Source organism: Echinops telfairi, unplaced genomic scaffold, assembly GCF_000313985.2.
Source record: "Echinops telfairi isolate 266 unplaced genomic scaffold, ASM31398v2 ScPeMD7_7475;HRSCAF=8513, whole genome shotgun sequence".
Taxonomy (NCBI): domain Eukaryota; kingdom Metazoa; phylum Chordata; class Mammalia; order Afrosoricida; family Tenrecidae; genus Echinops; species Echinops telfairi.
The window spans coordinates 26,581,746-26,603,787 of NW_022111379.1; the positions used below are offsets into that span (position 1 = coordinate 26,581,746).

A 22,042-nucleotide genomic window follows, 5' to 3' on the forward strand; every position below is an offset into this window, starting at 1 on the left:
CAAAACAGCAACAACATCAAGCCACTGACAAAGAACAAATTAAAATATACCAAGAAAGAAAAGCTTGTGTTTTCCAGTCTAGACTGTTGGGGCACCATGCAGGGAGGGGAGTAGCAAGATCCCCAGGGAATGATGAGGGTGGACATTGGTTTATATTTTCTTATAAACCTGTTGAAGAATTCTATATATTTTTGTAATTAGACCCCTATCTGTTGTGTCAGTGGTGATTTTTCCCCCCAATCTGTGGGTTCTCATTTTACTAACCTAATGAGGTGTTTTGAGGTGATCAAGTGATGTAATTTCATTGTGTCCCAGTCATCTACCTTGTCTTCTACTCTCTTCCACTGTATTATACTTGGTAGTCTATGTATGCCCTGCAATAGGAACCCAAATTTTGTTCTAGTTTTCTCATTGATGATCTTGAGAGCATTTGGGTATATGTTTAGGTCTTTAATCCATCTTGAGTTTATTTTTGTGCCTGGGGAGAGGTATGAGTGTTGTTCCATTCTTCTGCATATGTAAATTCAGTTTGTCTAACAATATTTGTTGAAAATGCTGTCTGTGTCTCATTGGATAGTTATAGGTACTCTGTTGAAGATTATTTTCCTCTAGGTCAGTGGTTCTCAACCTGTGGGTCATGACCCTTTTGGGGGTTGAACGACCCTTTCACAGGGGTCGCCCAATTCTTAACAGTAGCAAAATGACAGTTATGAAGTAGCAAAGAAAATAATTTTATGGTTGGGTGGTCACCACACATGAAGAACTGTATTAAAGGGTTTTGGCATTAGAAAGGTTGAGAACCTCTGCGCTAGGTTGATACGTTGTGTCTGGGTTTCTACTTTATTGGTTTACGTATTTCTCCTTGTAGCAGTTCCAGGCTGTTTTGACTACTGTGGATATGTCATAGATTTATAGGTCATGGGCATCCTACTTGAGTCTTCTTTTTAAGACATTCTTTGCTTATCCTGGGTCTTTTGCCTACACGTATTAGTTTTTCCATCTCTTTGAAAAATGTATTTAGTACGTAATTAGTTTTTCATTTCTTAAAAAAATGTATTTGGAATTTGAATTTAGATTGCATTGTATCTGTACACTGTTTTAGGTAATATTGATATTTTCACAATATTAAGGCTGCCAATCCATGATACAGGATATACTTCTGTCTATGTAGGTCTTTATATATATATATATATAGTTTTCTCTGTATGGGGATTTTGTTTCTTTAGTTAGCTTACTTGGGTTCCTAACTATTTTATCTTTTGTGTGGTTATCTTAACGTTTTTTTTAAATGTCTTTTTCGTAGCTCTCTTCACTGGTATTTAGGAATCTGATTTCTGATTGTTAACTTTGAATCCTACTACCTTGCCAAATACCTTAATCAATCACACTTGGCAGTGGCATTTTTTCTTTTGCATATGATGTTGTATTCTATTGGCCATACATTTTTTTGTGGATTTTAGCATCTATGTTCATGATGATTTTATAATTTTCTATCTTTGTGGGGGTCTTGGTCTCATTTGGATATCCATGATATACTGGTTTCATAGAATAACTTTAGGAATGTTGTCTTTTTCTATTTTCTGGAAGAGTTTGTGTAGTGCTGGCATCAGATCTTCTGTGAATACTTGGTAGAATTCCCATGTGAAACCATTTGGTTCTGGACTTTTTTTGTGTGTATAGTTTCTTAATGACCTGCTTTATTTCTTTTGTTGTTATGAGACTGTTGATTTTTTTAATATCTGTCTGCATTAATTTCCGTGGCTGGTATATTTCTAGATATGTATGCATTTCTTCTAGATTGTCAAATTTGATTTCATACTAGTGTGCTATTATTCTGTTTATTTTATTTGGATGTTGTAATGTCACTCTTTCATCTCTTATTGTGGATATTTTCAAATTTTCTTTTTTCTCATTGTATTATGTTTGACAATGCTCTGTTTGATTTTGTTAATCTATTCAAAGAACTAGCTTCCTGTTTTATTGATTTTTTTCCCCATTTTTCCCCACATCATTTATTTCTGTTTTGATCCTCATGATTTCTTTCCTTCTATTATTGGAGGGTTTATTTTGTGCGAGGGTGTTGATGTTGGATTAATGCTCTCTTTTCATGTGTGGTGATTGCTATAAATTGGCCTCTGATTACTGTTTTTGCTGTTTCCCAAAGGTTTTGATGTGTTGTGTTATCCTTCTCATTTGTCACAAGGAATACTTAACTTTGTGACAAGTTTCTCTAGAGAAACAAAACCAGGACATGTGATTATATAAATAGTAAAGGATAGGTTTATACAGTGTGAATGAATGTAACAGCTAATTAGTCCACACAAATTAGTTCAATTCACTTTCATGGAACAGTTAATATACTGAAGGTCCTTCAACTCACGCAGGCTGCTGGTCCAAAGTCAAGGAAACAGACAGTGGAGTCTTCCCTCAGGCAGAGTCTGCCTGCAGGCAGCAGACAGTAGGGTGAGGTAGCAACAGTCATAGCTTGGAAGCTTAGGAGGATGTCTCCAATGGGATCTGGAACTCAAACAATGCATGATGACAAGATCCACCAGCCTGAAGCTCAAGCAATGTATGCACCAGCAGTGTGGCAAAACAGGTCTTGAAGGAGCCTCAAGATCAAGCTACAAGATCCATGGGTTGGGTTTGGCCCACAGGTAGTGCAGCACATACTTGAGGCAAAGAACTAGCTCAAACAGCACACTGGTCTGGTCACCAGGGAGGAAGAGAGACAGGATGTAGGCCACTGAAGGTATTTATCTCAGCCACCCTCCAATTAAACTGTGACCTGATTAAAGTCCACCCACATGTTTCTATGGAGACTTAGTTGACATAATAAACCTAACTCTCACATTTGCTTTATTACCCAATCATTTTTTAATGTTTTGTTGTTCAGTCTCCCTGTGTTTGTCTTTATGTTTCTGTTTTATTGTTCATTTCGAATAGTATGGCATTGTGGTCTGAGAGAATAGATCATAGAATCTCCATTTTAATATTTGTTGCAGCATGCTTTTTGACTTAGTATGTGATCCCTTCTTGAAAATGTTCCTGGAACATTGGAAAATAACATGTACTGTGTTTTTGTTGGATGAAGCATTCTGTATATGTCTATGAGGTTGATTTTGTTTATTGTGTTGTTGATCTGTTTTGTGTCTTTATTGAGTTTCTTTCCTGATGTCTTTCTTTCCTTGAGAGTGGTGTATTGAAGTCTCCTGTTATTATTGTGGAGGGGTCTATATCCTTTTTTCAATTTTGTGAGGCTGAAGAGTCTTTCACTGAGTGCATGTATATGTGTTACAATTATGTCTTCTTGGACAATTTTTCCTTGATCCTTGTGGTATCTATTATTGTCTTTTATCACATTGTTTGTCTTGAAGTCTATTTTTTCAGACATTACTGTTGCTACTCCTACTTTCTTTTAGTTGTTCTTTGCTTGGTATGCTTTTGTTCATCCTCTGATTTTTATACTGTACATGTCTGTGTTTCTGAGATGTTTTTCTTGCAGGCAGTATACTGATGGATTTTGTTTTCTTCTCAGTGCTGCTATTCTCTCTCTCTTTGCTAGTGCATTTAGTCAACTGACATTCAATAAGATTATTGAGAATATATATATATATAAAATCACCTTCTACTCATGGCTACTCTGTGCCCAATAGAATAACACACCGCACAGCCTTGCACCATCCTCACAATTTTCCTTTGCCTGAGCTGATTGATGCAGCCACTGTATCAATCCATCTTGTTGTTGGCCTTCCTTGTTTTCTCTGCCCATCCACTTCACCAAACATGATGTCCTTCTCCAAGGACTGCTCTCTCCTGACAATATATCTAAGTATGTAAGAGAAAGTCTTGTCATCCTTCACTCTAATGAGCACTCTGGCCTTACTTTATCTCATACAGATCAATTTGTCTTCTTAACAGCCCATGGTACTTTCAATATTCTTCAGCACCAAAGTTAAAAGGCATCTATTCTCCTATGGTCTTCCTTATTAAAGATGAAACTTTCATATGCATATGATGCAATAAAGAATACCATGGCTTGAGTCAGGTGCCATCTTAGTCCTCAAAGTAACATCCTCGCTCTTCAATACTCTAAGGAGGTCTTGTGCAGCAGATTTACCCAGTGCAATATACATTTTTATCTTCATATAATACAATTTCTCTGATGATTTGTTCAGCATATGGATTGATTATGAGATAATACAACCCTGTCTCACACCTTTCCTGATTTAAATCACGCAACGTGCATTGTTCTTTACACAAAACTGCATCTTGATCCATGTACAAGTTCCCAGTGAGCACAATGAAGTGTTCTGGAATTCCCATTCTTCTCAAGGTTGTCCTCAGTGTTATTATGTACACATAGATGAATGCTTTGGCATAGTAAATGAAACACAAGTAACATCTCTCGGGTATTCTATGCTTTCAGCCAGGATACATCTAACATTAGCAATGATATCCTTTGTTCCAATCCTTTTCTGAATCCGCCCTGAACTTCTGGCATCTCCCTGGCAAGTGTACTGCCACAACCATTGTTGAAATCGTTCCGTAGCTTGAGCATTCTGTTAGGTCACTTTTCTTTGGAATGAACACAAATATGGATCCCTTCCAGTTTGTTGGCCAGGTAGCTGTCTTCCAAATTTCCTTGCATAGGTGAGTGAGTGATTCCAGTGGTTGTTCAACTTTCTGAAACACTTCAATGGGTAGTCTGAAGCCTTGTTTTTAGCTAATGCATTCAGTGTACTTTGAGCTGTGGTACCTCCTGAAATGTTGGACTGTCTACTAGTTTTTTCTGCTACAGTGGCTCTGTGTATTCTTTACACCTCTTGAAGCTTCTTGCATCATTCAATATTTGGCCTACAGAATTTTTCAAAATTGCGATTTGAGGCTAAAACTTTTCTTGAGTTCTTTCAGTTTCAGATATGTTGAGAGTTCTTCTCTTTGGTTTTTCTAATTCTAGGTTCTTGCACATTTTGTTATATTTGGCTTTTTCTGCTCAAGCTGCCCTTGGAAATCTTCTATTCATCTCCTTGACGTCCTCCTTCCTCCATTTGCTTTAGCTACTCTATGATTCATAGCAAATATCAGAATATCTTGTGATATCCGTTTTGATCTTTGCCTGTTCTTTTTTAAATGACCTTTTGCTTTGTTCATGAATAATGGTCTTGAAATCCTCCTACAACTCATCAATTCTGTCATTAGTGATCAATACATCTAATCTGTTCTTGAGATGGTCTTGAAATTCAGGTGGGATAGACTCAGGGTTATACTTTGCCTCATGGATTTATTTTAATTTTTGGCAGCTTTATCTTGAAATTGCATATGGCCAACTGATTTCTGTTCCACAGTGAACTCCTGGTCTTGTTTTAACTGCTGATATTGAGCTTCTCCATAGTGTCTTCCAACAGATGTAGTCAATTTGATTTCTGTGTGTTCCTTTTGGGGAAATCCATGTGCCTTTAGTGTTGTTGAAAAGGGGTATTTGCTATTAACAAGTTGTTGGTTTTGCAAAATTCTGTCATGTGGTCTCCAACTTCAAAGTCCATATTTTCCAACTGCTGTTCTTCCTCTCTTTTCAATATTTGCATTCCAATCACCAATAACTATCAATGAATCTTGATTGCATGTTTGAACAATGTTTGACTGAAATCATTAGTGGAATTCTTCATTCAGGAGTTTTGCATAAAGTTAACTAGTAGTTGTATTGATTGTATTTCCTTGAAGGTTTATAGATATAATCCAGTTATGGGTAGCATTGCATTTCATGATGGATTTAGCAAGATCCTTTCTGACGATAAATGCCAAACCATTGTTCTTGATTGTGTTATTCCTGGCATAGTAAATCATATGATTTTCTGATTGCAAATGGCCAACACCTGTCCATTTCAGCTCATAATACCTAGGATATCAACCTTCATGAATTCCATTTTATTTTTGACCAGTTACAGTTTTCCTAAATTCATCCTTCACACATTCCAAATTCTGATCATTAGAAGATTTTTACAGCTATTCCTCTTTCTCTTGAGTCATGCCTCATCAGCTAATCAAGATCCTGAACGCTCCTGTCTCACAGGCTTTACCTGATTCATGTCACTTTGGTTGACACTTTCGTGCCTTCAGATCTGAGGGGCCCATCTGTCGGCAGTATCCCTGATAGTGTTCTGGATCCTTTGTTTAGGCTTGCAGCATTTGAAAATGCTTCAAAGCTAAGTATAAGCTTTTCAGCAGCTTCTTCCTCCTAAGTAGGGAGCCAAGTCCTTCTTTGTTGTCTGTACTTACTCTGGAAGCTCCATTAAAACTTGTCCCTTTGGGTGACCCTGCTGGCACTTGAAATACTAGTGACATAACTTCCAGTATCACAGAAACATACAAGCCACCACAGTAAGATAAACTGACAGACAAGTGCTGGAATTCTGTGTATTCTCACTAATATCTGTGATTTCCTTCTTTTTAATAATGTCTGCTAAATATATAACTCTCTGCTATCGAGTTAATGCTGACTCATAGTGACCTCCTGTAGATTTCTGAGCCTGGGACTGTTTAGTGGAATAGAAAACTCAGTCTTTCTCCTATGAAGCTGCTGATCATTTCAAACTGCCAACCATGTGGATTGCATCCCCATGGGTAACCACTACATCACCAGAGCTCCTGCTTATTATATAACATGGATTATTTACATTGTGATCATCACAGATCCCATAGAAGAAACCAGATCAAATGTAGAAAAATGCAGAACAGAATTTCAAATTCTCATGGATTCCAATTACTAGAGCCATGTAGGATGGATGAATCCATGAAGCAATTGCTCTGAAATAAACCTTAAGCCAATAGTATCCTCTGAAATCATCTTAAAGCAAACAGTAGCATATCTTAAGTAGTTAAAAAGGATCAACCTTGAGCACTATACTCTTTTAAGAACTTTCTATATGATATCAAATTCACAACTACTTGAAAGACTAATAAGAACATTAGGGAACATTGAGCTTGTATTAATGAAGGCATGGTCGTTACACAATTTCATGTCAACCTGATAAAAAAAAAGAAGAGGTGGAGTTCTAGCTTGTCAATCAGTTCACAGTTTGATGATCCCTCCTTGTGTGCATGGCCTTCTTTTGAGGATTCTGGGAACTTCCTCTCTTCTTCCCTGGAGGCAGGCCACACACTCTCTCTGGTTCACCTTCCTGTTGACAAGCCACATGGAGCCATGCTGATGGCAGCCAGAACCCTGGAGATACATCCACTGCCATTGGATTCACAAGATTTTCAACCCATCGGCCTGTGATCTTCCTGTATTCAGCATAATTGCATGTGCTGCATGAATCTGAAGAGGAATACTTGGGCTTATATTGAATTTAGGGCCTAATTATCAGAATTATGGACTTGATCTGGACTGGGGTGCTTTCTCAATATATAATTTATCTTTGATATAAAGCTCTATCTTACACACATCTGAGTGTCTCTGGATCTGTTATCTAGTCAGCCTGCCCTAACACAGAGGGAAAATAATTCAGAAAAGGTTGCCCAACTTGAAGAATATAACCAATATCACTATATTTTAGGTAGAAACTGTTGGATTGGTGTGTGTTTTGCTGTGAATATTCTCAACAACAATATAAATAAAATTTAGAGAGTGGGGGGTGATGTGGGTTATTTGTGTAGAACGGTGCAACCCAAAAACTTTTAAGTAAATGAAAGGCAGACATATGTTTAGAGTTCTAAATAAGAGCAGACTATCATACAGGATTATATCATGATTTTCACAGGAACAGGGTAGCATCATTACTCAACTATTGGAAATGTTTAATATATGGCAAGCAGAGTAAATCAGCTGGATGTTACAGGATCTCTATGGATTGAGTAATTTTCCAGGCTCCAGGGCATAGATGCTCCCCTTAGGTATTTCATAACTCATCCCAGAGCAATTATGTATGTACATAATAGCTCTCAAGTATGAGAGCCCGATAAAGGGCTGGAATATGGTCATAATCATGTACTCATAAAGGGAAGTTTCTGAATTACTGGCTCCAGCCAGTACTTCAAAGTAAGTCAAGATGTCATTTAATAAAAAAGACCTATACTTATATTGCTAGGTCTTCAAAGAAATCTTCTTCACTTTCTGTACTAGCTTTGCACCTCCTAATTCAGCTGTGAGGTGTCATATGTTCAAGCTATCCACCAAATGCTGATTTTTCAGCACATTACTCCAAATTGTATATTATACCTTCTGAGAGTAATTCCAGAAGATCCATTTTGAAATTTACTGAATATTAGCAGTACTATTGGAATATGCTTCTAGTCACACCTTTAAACCACTTTTAAATGAGAATTCCTAATTTGGAGGCAGATTTCTCTGCAGTGGTTTCTCAAGCTGTCCTGCAAATGTGTTATGGGGCTTTGTGATTGCAAGACAGTGGGAAAACCTGAAATTTCACAGTCCAAATTCAAGTATTGCTTTAATTAGTGACTTTAAAAAATCTTTTAAAATAACTCTCTCTGTAGAGTAAAATAGAAATATAACCATACTTGCTTTCTATTCCTTGATCCTGAGAAGCAGTTACACCCCAGTAACAGTCAGCACACACAGTGTCCAGACCTCGTTTTCTAAGTACTTTTGTTAAATAATGGGCACCACTCTTCCCAACTTGCATTGGCTTTCTAAATCAGGAATCTAGCTTATTTTCTCCTCAGTAACTTTTTGTTGAATATAGAGATGAAAAATGCGATAATAGGGCCTACATTTCTAAATGTGTAAGTGTGTTATCATGAGATTTTTTCAGATTTCTTTGAAATTACTTTAGTACATTTTTGCTAGAATATGTATTTCCATGATTTATACTGAGGCCAATTTTTTATTTTTATGTAAAGGTCTGAACCCACTGCCAGCAAGTCTCTTCCCACTAACAGCAACCCTGTAGGACAGAGTAGAACAGTTTCTTCACTGCAGGAGAGTTTATAACTGCTTTTTCTAAACTAAATCTTTATGGGACCAGACAGCCTTGCCATCCTCTTGCAGAGTAGCTAGCTCCCTGTGAACTAGGAAGGTGACGGCCACCAAACCAGGGACACATTTTGTTGTTGTTGTTGCTGTGTGTGTGTTTTAACATGCATTTCTTTTTAGCTACTGTGTTCTCCCTCTAGTATATAGTAGGTCGGTTAGTGGCCATTTTAGAACCATCAGGACTCTCATCTTGAAATGACAGCAGTCCAGAAGACTGCTTGCCTTCCCACTCATGTAGACCGTGATGACATCAGGCAGACTCCTTTCTTTGTGTCGGGATCCACAAGTGTCTCATACACCTACTCCTAGGGAAAACAGACTTCCCTCCAAATTAGAAAAAGGATTTTGGCTCCTGGCATCCACATTCCCTGATTTTTCTATAGGGTGATCCATGCCCCACTCCAGACCATGTACCTTTTGCACACAGATATGTGGCTGTGACTCTCTCTCTTCTCCCAGACAGGAGTAGTTGGGCTAGACACTTCTGTCACATTACGTTCTTTGAGAACACAATAGGGCACCAAGGACTGCTCCGGAGGGAGGAAATTCAAGGGCAAACTGAGAGAGTGACACTTAGACAGAAGATGATTCCCAGAGGTCCCAACTCATAACAAACACACCTTTGAATCTTTTACCCCTGCAGCCTCAGTTTATGTATTACATTATCTCATAGGCTGATCACTGTACACATTTTAACCTCAAAACTCTCACTACAGACCCATCTTCCAAACAAGTACAGGTGTCACAGACCTCCCACCACATTCCTTTTTCCAAGAGCATAATAAGGCAATACTCATTGCTCCTGAGGGAAGAAAACCAGAGAGAAACAGAGAAATGACCTTCAGTCAAAGGGCTTAGGAGTTTTAGCTCCAAGAACTATTCATCCAAAAAGGACACGCGTGTTTATCTCTTCTGTCAGTCACCCTGGGTATACTTCATTAACTTTATGATAACTTGATCTCTATACTAGCCTACATTCTCCACCTCGCCCACCCACCATTCCCTTGAGACCAGTGGTTCTCAACCTTCCTAATGCCGAGACCCTTTAATAGAATTCCTCATGTTGTGGTGACCCCCAACCATAAAAACTATTTTCATTACTACTTCATAACTGTAATTTTGCTGCTGTTATGAATCTTAATGTGAATATCTGATATGCAGGATATATTTTCATTGTTACAAATTCAATATAATTAAAGCATAGTTATTAATCACAAAACAGTATGTAATTATATATTGTGAAACATTTATTTCTAATTACAAATAACTGAAATTCTGTCTTGAAGAGCTAGTGGAAGTGTATAATATGTTCATATAATATATTAATTTTACATCGAGAAAACTACTTTAAATAGAGAAGGAACCCAAGTTGACCAATACTTCTTTAATTTTATGATAGCTTGATCTGTCTATACTAGCTTACAGTCTCAAGAATGGTTACCACGGGTGAAGTAGGAAGTTTTTTTGCTTAGGGACATTAAATCAGTGAACCCAAAGACAAACATGCAGACTATAGAAAATGAAAGAGATAATCAAACAAAAATACAAAAGACCAAAACAAAAAATCAAGATTATCAGAAGGAAACCTGCAGATGATGTGGGACACGATCATGAAAATCAATGTATGTTTCATTGGAATTCCCGAAGAGGAAGAAACAAACAAGTCTACCAATAAAATAGTAAGAGAATTCAAGGAGGAAAACTGAACAAATACCACAAAGGAGGGGAGAGACCTTAACTATCCAGGAAGCTGAGAGAACTCCTAACAGGTTAGATGCTGGGATTTGGGGGTTGGGGGGAATCAAGACATATAGTAATCAAATTATCCAACTTCAAAGAAAAAGAGAAAATCTTGAGATAAGCTAGAGAAAAAAATGTCAAGTACAAAAGAAAAACAACATGGATATGCTCAGACCTCTCATCAAAAACTATGCAGGCAAGACGACAATGAAGCAGCATATATCAAATTTGAGGGAGAAAAATCAGCCAACCAAAAATCCCATATCCATTAAAGTTATCTGGTAAATATAAAGGCAAAATAAAGATATTTCCAAACCAGGAAAAACTTAAAGAATTTGTAAAACCAAAACTAGCATTAGGAAAAACATTTACAGTATCTCAAAGGTCAGAAACTCAACAACAGCACACAAACAATGGATCAGTACAATGTGCAATACCATTAACACATTGAAAACACCACCCAAGATAACACAGAAGACCTAAAGGGGGAACAAAAACATGAATAATCCCCCCATCTCCCCAAAAAATGATAACAAAATGACAGCAACTAACACTGACTGTCAATGAACTAAATTCACCAATCAAGAGGCAAAGATTACTGGATTAGAAAACAAAAACCATCAACATGCTGCCTCCAGTAAACACATCTCAAACACAAACAAAAACAGATTAAGAGTTAAAGGATGGTGAAATATCTACCAAGCCAAAGACAGCCCAAAAAAGGCAGCAGTGGCAATATTAATCTCTGACAAAATAGACTTCATAATGAAAAACAGTGAAAGTCAACACTACATAATAATCAAAGGATCAATAAACCAAGCACATATAGGCATAAAAAACCAATAATCAAAGGATCAATAAACCAAGAACATATGGGCATACTAGACACGCCCAATGAAAGACGCTGAAAATGCATCAACCAAATCCTCACAGAGAAGAAAAGAGAAATCACCAGTTGAACAATAATAGTACGAGACTTCAATACACCATTCTCATGAAGGGTGCATCAGTAGGAAATGAACCCAGTTAAGAAACAGAAGAGCTGAAGAACACAATCAAACTGCTCAACATCCTCAATATTTACAGACTACTCCAACCGACAAAAATAAATAAATAAATGCACGTTTTCTCCTGTGCACATAGTACACATTCTAAAATGGAACACATGTTAGGTCACAAAGCAAGCCTTGACAAATTCAAACACATAAAGATCATATAAACCATCTTCTCAGAACAGAGTGCTGTAAAACTGGAAATTAATAATAGAAAGAATAAAAACATAAAGGCAAACAGGGAGCCTCAACAAAACATTACTTTAAAAAGACAATATTAACCCAAATGACAGATGAAATTAAGAGGTTCCTTGACACAAATGAGAATGATAACTCGACATATCTAAACCTATGGTACACAGCAAAAGAAGTTATCCGGCCAATGTATAGTTATCTATGCACACATAAAAAGGAAGGAAAAAAAAAGAGGTGAACATAATTTTCAGCACCTTAACACACCACCTCCAACAATTAGAACAAGGATAACAGTATAAATGCTCCAATGATAGAGGAAAAGAAATCATAAAAATTAGAGCAGAAATAAATGAACTGGAAAAAAGAAACCAATGGGGGTGGGGTGGGAATCAACAAGACAAGAAGCTGTTTTTATAAAGTATCAAACACAATCTGCTTTGAAACTTAACAAAGGAAAAGAAAGAAGAGTTGCAAATATCTAGAATTAGGGATAAAAGGGTGAAGTTATAGCAGATCCAAATGAACTAACAATAATAATAATAAAAATAGTAATAATACAGTACTAAAATACTGTTTTCCAACACATTTGTTAATCTGGAAGAAATGGAAAAATGCTTAAAAATACACTCACTATCCAAATTAGCACAGACAGGCAGAAAACTTGAATGGACACATAAAAGAAAAAATAGAAAAGGCCATCAAGAAACTTTCATTTAAGTAAAGCCCAGTACCAAATGACTTCACAAAGGAGTTCCACCAAATAATCAGGGAAGAGCTGCCACCAATTCTACAAAGGATATTCCAGAATATAGAAAAGGACAGCAAAATCCCAAACTCATTCTATTTAAAGAGCCTAAACCCAATTCCAAAATGAAGCAAAGATACCACAAAGATCGAAAACTCCAGACCAAGATCCCTCATGAACTTAAATACAAAATTTCTCAACAAATTTGTGGCCAATAGATTCCAAAAATATATCAAAAATATAATTCATCATGGCCAAGTGGGATGAATGCCAGGATTCAAAAATGGTTCAGCATTTGAAAAACAATCTATATAAATCCTCCCACAAAAAAGACAAATAATAAGAACCACATGATCCTATCAATCAATTCAGAAAAGCATTTGACAATATCCAACACCCATTCCTAATAAAAACACTCAATAAGATAGGAATAGAAAGGAAATTGCTCAACATAATAAGGTTACATATGAAAAACCAATGGCCAATGTCACATTCAATGGGAAAAAATTGAAAGCATTCCCCCTGAAAATGGGAACTATACAAGGCTGTCGTTTATACCTGCTTATTCAACATTGTGCTGGTAGTCATAGTCAAAGCCATTAGGCAACAAAAAGAAATCAAGGGTGTACAATTGAACAAAGAAGTGTAACTCTTGCTATTTGCAAGTGATATTCTTTTATAGAGCCAGGTCTCCACAAAAGACTGTTGGAAACCATTGAGGGATTTAGTAAAGTAGCAGGATACAAGATTAACCAGCAGAAATCAACTGATATCCTATATACCAGAGAAGAGAGCTCTGAAAAAGAGATCAGCAAAATAATATTATTCACAATAGCCACACAAAAATGTAAACACCTAGGAATACACCTAACCAAAGAAACAAAAGACCTGCACAAAAAAACTATAAAATATTATTACAAGAAACCAAAAGAGATGTACACAAATGGAAGAATATTCTGTGTTCATCGAAAGGAAGACAATATGGTGATAATGTCAATACTACCTAAAGCAATCTACAAATACAACGTAATCCCAATTCCAACAACTTTCTTTTAAATAATGCAAAACCTTATTGCCAATGTCATATGGAGAGTGAAGAGGCCCAAAATAAGCAAAGCACTTCTCAAAAGTAAAAAGAGAAGAAAAGAAAAAGAACCAAGTAGAACTTGTTCTATATGCCCTCAAACCATACTCCACAGCCACAGTTGTCGAGACAGCCTCTTACTGGCATAACCATCGATGCACAGACCAATGGGACAGGACTGAACCCCCAGAAATAAAAGCATCTGCCTGCAGACAAGTGATTTTCTAGAAAGGGCAAAAAAAACCCAAAAATCATTAAATGGGGAAAAGGTACCCTCTTCAACAAATATTGTGTAAAAAATTGGATATTCGTCTACAGAAGAATGAAACAGGACCTATACCTCACCCTATGCACAAAAAAAGGAACAACCCAAGATGGATCAGAGACCTAAATTCGAACCTCAAAACTATCAGGATCATCAACAAAAAAATTGAGACAAACTTAAGGGCACTGTTGCAGGGCACACACATGACACCAGATATAAAAATGGAAGCACACACAGTGGCAGACAAAATAGATGTGGGGCCTATTAAAAATAAAGCACTCATGTACAGCAAAAGACCTCTCCAAAAGGATAAAACGAGGACCTACAGATTTGGAAAAGTCTTTAACAGTGACATAACAGAAAAAGAACTAATTACTAAAATCCACAGAATTCTGCAACACTTCAATATGAAAAAAAAAAAATAACACACTTACAAGGTGGGCAAACAACCTGAACAGGCAATTTCCAAAGGACAACACTCAAATGCTAACAAACACATGGGGAAATGCTCTTGTTCACTCCCATCCCAACCAAACTCATTGCCATCAAAGTCAATGCTGCCGCACAGAGATCCCCTGTGGTTTTCTGAGACTGTATGTGAATGCAAATCAAAACACGGATGAGATATCATCTGATACCCAAAACCCAATTTTTTAAAAACCCCAGAGAATAATAAATGTTGGTGAGGGCATGAAGAGACTGGAACTCTTATATACTGCTGATGGGCTTGTAAATATGAACAACCATTGTGAAAATCGATATGACAGTAGAAATGCCATACAATCCAGCAATACCCCGAGAAATAAGATTCAGATCAGGAACAGATGTATACACTCCTGTGTTCTTTGCAACAGAGTTTCCAGTAGTAAAAAGCTGGAAACAATCCAAATTCTCATCAGTAGAAGAATGAATTAAAAACAAAAACCTCTGGCCCATACATACAATGGAATATGCATCACTGAAAAACGGTGATAAAACTGTGAAACATCACATGACATGGAGAGACCTGAAATCCATTTGCTGGGTGGAATTAGTCAATCACCCAAGGACAAGTATTATATGTGTTCACTTCTATCCACTACTAAGGATAAAGACCAAGATGAAGGGAATGTCCTGCTTCCAGGATGTGCAATCCACTATCCAGTCTGCCAAGCCTTGTGGAAGAGAGTCTGACTAGGGCCCATGAAGCATACAGCACCTTCTCTATATGTATATCTTAACAACCCCTTTAACAAAGAAGACTTCAAAAAAAAACAAAGGAGACTTCACTTCATTTGGGGTCAGATCTTCAAGATCAGGCGACAGTGAGATAGCTATTCAGTTGCTATTATACAAAATGGTGCTAAGGTCGCCCTAAACCAATAGACAATCCTACCACAGTGATAAACGATACTGACGGTAAAGTTAAGTGAAGATAGGGAAGGGGACATGCGTGACTCGGAGAAGGTAAGTGCATTTCTGTTGGTAGAACAATGGGGGGGACCAACCTCCCAATCTTAAAAAGCACTAACAACACTTATAAAGCTCAAGGGGAGACTATGCCTGGTGCTACATACCTAACTGGGTGCATTAGACCTAGTTTCCGTTCAATCCTTGGTGACTCAGGCCATGTCCTATAGACTACTGGGACATCAGACCCTGGGTTTGTGAGTTGCACAACATCCTGCATAGGCCCTCAGTTCACCTGTAGCCCTTGGACTTAAGGCCAAAACTACAGTGTAAGAAACAGAAGACAAAGGGAATAGGACTGATAGTCATTGGACTACCATATAATATTTGCTAGTTCAGTGCCCTTTTTGCTTTATTAATATATGTATTAATCTGGTAGGCCCAGTTCTGCCATTGTAAATATTGTTAAAAGTTTTGCCTTACCACCAACCCCCATTATTTGTGTAAATAAATGTATAGCCACTAACGGATTTAATTTGTACCAGTCAATATTAACTCATGTGTTGTGGTTTGTAGTCAGCCTACACTTGTATAATCTCCTTTTCTCAACTGTATTTAAATTTTTTTACCATTGGCTAACTTGACACTATCAACAAAAGTATACTCCAGGGAGATGATTGATAATGTGTTCTAACATATAGTGATGATGATATCTACAAAGTGAACCAGAGGCATATATAAACCATAGATATAAGGCTGGCCTTTGGGCTCACACTTAATTCTAGCCACAATCTAAGAATAATTAGTTCTTAGGCCCTTCCTGACACATACCCTCATGAAGAGATCACTAAAGATATAGGTGCTACAGCAAATGTGAAGAAACTAGATGGTTCTCAGCTATCTGAATGGATAGCTTCTGGGGTCTTAAATTCTTGTCTTCAAACAAGCAGCCATTTAAGTAAGGCATCAACCAAATCCACATAGAAGAAGCACATCAGCCTGTATGATCCAAGGATTTTAAATATAATCCAAATCTTAAGGAGGGAATGGTAACAGAGCTTAAATTGTGAACTCCTGAGATGCAGAAGACTTTGGATGACAGTGGAAGCCCAAAATCCATATGTGGCATCTACACATTGATTAAGCCTTCTGACCATAGTCATTGATTTCCTTCTGACCGTAGTCATGTGATGTGAATAGCTGTGTTACACAGAAAAGTAGACTAAAATGTAACATCTGATTTAAATGGTTAAAATCTAACATATGATTTGATCCACTTTTGGGCACATCTAAAAGTTCTAAGAGTTTAAAAAATCAAACAACATGAAGGAGAAATATATATGGATGAAACCTCTGGTAAATTCCCTCTGATCATAGACCAGGGAAGTGAATAGCCTTGCTATCATACAGAATGCATTACAAAGTGGATTATGATAGTAAATGAGGGGGATTGTGGAGTGGGGACCCAAAGTCCATCTGTAGGCAACTGGACATCCGTTTACAGAAGGGTTGCGGGGGCAGGGGTGGAGACGAGCCAGTCATGGTGCAGTATGGCACCGATAAAACATATAACTTTCCTGTACTTCTTTAATGTTTCCTCCCCCCACTATCATGATCCCAATTCCACCTTGCAAATCCAGCTAGACCAGAGGATGTACCCGGGTACAGATGAGAGCTGGAAATACAAGGAATCCATGACAAACCCCTCAGGACCAATAATGAGAGTAGTGTTACCAGGAGGGTAAGGGGAAGGTGGGGGAGAAATGAGAACTGATCATAATGATCTACATATAACCCCATCCCTGGGGGATGGACAACAGAAAAGTGGGTAAAGGGAAATATAGGGCAATGTAAGACATGAAAAAATAATAATAATTTATAAATTATCAAGGGTTCGTGAGGGAGAGAGGGAGGGTGGGGGAGGGAAGGGAAAAAATGAGGAGCTGATACCAAGGGTTCAAGTAAAAAGAAAATGTATTGAGAATGATGATGGTAACAAATGTACAAATGCGCTTGGCACAATGGATGTATGTATAAATTGTGATAAGAGTTGTACGAGCCCCCCCAAATGATTTTTTTTTAATGACAGATACAACTAGGTTAAAGTCTAACACCTTATCATTTGATCTCCCTTTTCTTCTTTCTTTCCAACTGGGGTTTGCTCTGTTTTATTCTGTTATTGTTATTAGCTATTGTGATTCATTGTTTTGTAATTCTGTATGTTTTTTGGTATATGAAATCCAGGTTGGGTGAATCTATAGATTCAGTAAGTGGATTAACCATTAGTAATAGCAGAGGACGTTGTGGGGAAATAGGGAGCTAATAAACCTATTATACAAGAAAAAATGTTCTAAAATTGTGGTCAATTGTACAACACTTCTTGATATGATTGAACTATTGAATTGCATGATATTGATTATGTCTCAATAAAACTTTATAAAAATAAAGTGAAACAAAAATAATTAAATCTATACATTTTTCTCAGTTCAACTGTTATTAAAATAAAGAAAATATAACCTAAAAGAAATTGGTGGTGGAATAAAGAAAATATAAATGTAAAAATATAGAAATAAAAAATTATAGAAAATATTTTAAGGAATTTGAATATTGGAATAAAGAAAATATAACTTAAAAGAGCAAAGAATTGCTGATGACTCCTGCTCATATATGGCATATGCAAAGGGATAATATTTTAGTGACTTTCATTTAACATTTTGTATAGAAAAAAAAGTTTTATCGTCTCGGAAATCCACAGGGGCTGTTGTTCTAGTCCGTCCTATAGGGTTGCCGTGAATCATAGTCAACTCAATGGCAGTGAAATGAAAAATAAGACAATTGTCCAAACCAAGGTCGAAATATAACAACAGTGGTAAGTGGTCTTTCCTTCCATGAGCCTTTGCGCATGCCATCACTCACACAATGTCTTGACCTCCAAGTGTTCCATAGCAAATACCGCAAGTGGGTGGCTTTAAAGAATGCAAAGGTATTTTTTCACAGTCTTGCTAGCTAGGAGTCTGAAACTAGTTCTTGGCCACGCTCATTTCTTCTGTGATCATCTCACCAAATTTCTGATTTCTGGCATCAATCCATGGTGTTTCTTTTCCAAGAAAACAAATGTTTCTTGACGTTTGTCTTCCTCCTATGTATGTCTCTCTGTCTGTTTTGCTCTTTTTATAACCTTGAATTAATTGGGTGTAGGCCTTACCCTGTTCTGATATGACCTCATTAACAGGGTCATATTTACAGATTTGGGATTAAGATTTTAATACATATTCTGGGGGGAGAGGGTGGGGGTAGGGGTGGGAGACGACGCATGATTTTAGTCCACAGCAAATGGTAAGAGAACATTTCCCTGTTTGTCTGCAGATGGATGGTTTCCAGCCTGCTTCCCAACCCCACCTCGGCTGAGGGCTGGACAGTACTTCTACATGATCATATGACGCTTGATATGGACGCAGTCCTGTCAGACTTTGTTCGATCCACAGGGGCAGAACCTGGTCTGGCTAGAGACCTGCTGGAAGGTAAATCAATCTCCATGTCCCTTATATAATCCCTTGGGCATAAATACCTCAGCCTGGTGAAAATCAGTACGATTTTGGTTACCTAACAATGATGCTTAACATTTTTGCATATGAAGTCAAAACAGTAGACGAAAGTGTTGGCGATGAGATTATTATGGGTATTCTTCGCGTTGGCTGGGCATAGAATAAGTGACCTCAATTCTCTGTCATCAAAGAGCAGAAAGCACTAAGTAGGTTTTACCTTGTGTTTAATCCTATGCATAGTAAGTACAAATTTATTAATAAGTATTTTAAAGAGAATATAGTTAGAGCAGAAATTATGGAACATTTAAGAAAACAGATTTCACTGGGCACCTTAGCTTTCCTTGGCTATTTGAATTGAAATAAAATTATCTGAGGTCAAAATACTTTAGACAAAATAACCATTTAATAGTAGAGCATTTGGAAGTGATTGACTAGCCAGATGGCAAAATTCATCTTTAAAATTTTCAGAGTATCATTTGCTACATGAAAAACTCATATTTGTGACGATATATAGAGATAATTATTCAACCATGATCATAATGACACTGAGTTCACATTTAATTTCTGTCTTGAAAATAGATTTATTTTAGGCATTTTTTTCCAGTGTGGGGGAGAATATGTGAAGGGAAAAGCCAAATACATCAAAAGAGAGAATTTTAAAATTATTATTCTTTGATTAAAATAATGAGTTATTTTTAGGATTAGTGACGTTGAGTCCATCTAAATTGTATGTGTCACTAGTTTGTTACTTTTTAATTGTTGAGTCTTAGTCTATGGATGTACCAAAATGTATATGTTCATATGAAAAAACATTTCAGCTACTCCCAGTTTGGGGATATTATGATCAGTAATGTTATAAAAACTTTTGTAGAGTTTTTGTGTGAACATAAATTTCATGTCTCTAATATGGGATTGCTGAGTCGTATGGTAAGTGTTTGTCTAGCATTATAAGAAACTACCAAACTGTTTTCCAGAGTGCTGTACCATTTTGCATTCCCACCAGCAATGTATGAGAGTTCCAGATGCTTCACATCTTCGCCAACACTTGGTATTTCTTATCTTTTTTTTTTCAATTCTAGGTGTGTAATGGTATTTCATCATGATTTAAATTTTGACTCATAATGATTAATGCTGTTGAAAAAATATTGTTTGTCAACTGTATTTTTTCTTTGGTCAGATGTCTATTCAAGTCTTTTGCCTAATTTTAAATTGGGTTGTTTATGTTCTAAAAGTAGTGTTTTGCGGGTTGTAATTGTTATCTAAATATAAACCCTGTGTCAGAAATTTGGTTTGAAAATATTTTCTTCCAGACTACTCTTGAGTTTTTATTTTCTTAATAATGTGTTTTGCAGAGAAAAAACATTGGTTTTTTTTTTATGAGGTCCATATTTATCATTTTGTTCTTTTATCTTTCTTTTGATGGCATGCGTTAGAACTATTTTATGAATCTTTAGATTGTGAATATTTTCTTTGTGTGTTTCTTCTATGTTCTATAGTGAATTATTTTTATAAAGTATGATATTCATGCCATTTCATTTTTATGCATCCATTTTAAGGATGTCTAGTGGGTCCGGTGATATTTTTTTAAAGGCTATCATTCCTCCATTGTACTACATTTGCACTTTTATAAAAAACAAAACATATTTTGTGAAAATATGTATATGTATAGTGACTCTTCTAAATGTGTGTTTCTTTACCAATACAACATCATCCTGATGATTGAATCTCTACATCTTTACGAACGTGTTTCAGCTATTCTATTTCCCTTGTCTTCCCATAGATTCTACTTAATCTATCTCTATCTAGTTGCCCTACTAATGTCGTGGGTTATGCATTGGATTGCACACCATAAGGTCAGCAGTTTGAAACAACACTTCTCTAAGGGAAAAAGTTGAGGCTTTCTGCTCCTATAAAGATGTACAGCTTTGGAAACCCAAAAGGGTGTTCTAGTTTGTCCTGTAGGGTCGTTATGAATCAAAATCAATTCAGTGGCCATGAGTTTGGTTTTTTGCTTTCTGTTTTACTTAATATCTATCTACCAAATGTGTCATTGAGATTGTTATCGGGCTTATTTTAAATTTATAAGCAAACACTGTCTTCCAATCTGTGAAATAAGTTTGATTTTCCATTTATTTAGGCCTCTTTACATTCATCAACATTTTGAAGTTTTTATGTAGTTCCTAAACAAAATTTTATTAAATTTATGTTTAGAAGTGTAATGGAGTATTATAATTCTTTAAAATTTCAGTTTACAGCTTTTCATTCTAGTATATAGATATATGTTTCTGTGGCTTGGTCTTTGTATTAGGCTGAGTTTCTTAGAGAAGCAAAAACAACGACACTCATCGATATATAAGAAAGAACTTTACATCAAGAAAGCAACCTAGCCCAACTCAAGTCCATAGGTCAGGTGGCCTGTAAAGTTCAGTGCTTGGGTTGTCATCTTTCGGGGAAATAGCAAGTCCCAGACCCTGTCCTTTGTAAGGATCCAGAGATAAGCTGAGCTTACACACAAACACACAGCAGCAAAGGGTTAAGCACAATTTTATAAGAGCATAGAATCACTTCAAAAGAACTGAAACAGGTCCTTCTCTTGAGGTGCAATGTACACTTGACTCATAAATAAGATGCTCTTTGGTATGGGAGTTGCTGCTCTGCAGATGACCAAGCAGCTTTCGAATTACAGTTCATCTTTGAGTCTCTTTTATCTCAGCACTGGCTCTGGGTAAGACTTATCTTTTACTTGTTATAATTTTTATAAATTGATTATAAATAAATTGCAGTGTTTATTTATATTGTGAGATTTGGAAACATTTAGGGAATTTAAGATAGATATACAATGAGATTTCAGAAATAGAAATACAAAAAACATTCTGTTGGAAGATTCAAATGTATTGTAAAATTATTTTTAAGTATCTAAGATATGTTTTTTAAAGTGTGTATACATATTTAATATTGTTTCCCTGATCAGGTATAGGTTTCTTTTTTGTTTGTTTGTTTGTTTTTGTTTTTTAAATCATTTTATTGGG

At 36.5% G+C, this 22,042-nt stretch overlaps 1 protein-coding gene across 1 annotated transcript in view; it reads left to right on the top strand.

The window, feature by feature from the left end:
* Nucleotides 1–22,042, top strand: part of OTUD7A (OTU deubiquitinase 7A) — a 313,826-nt gene that overhangs the window by 140,680 nt on the left and 151,104 nt on the right. Inside the window, exon 4 of the mRNA XM_045285688.1 lies at nucleotides 18,835–18,989. Coding sequence (XP_045141623.1) covers nucleotides 18,839–18,989 — 151 coding nt within the window. The 5' untranslated portion in view covers nucleotides 18,835–18,838. The remainder of the gene's footprint in view (nucleotides 1–18,834; nucleotides 18,990–22,042) is intronic.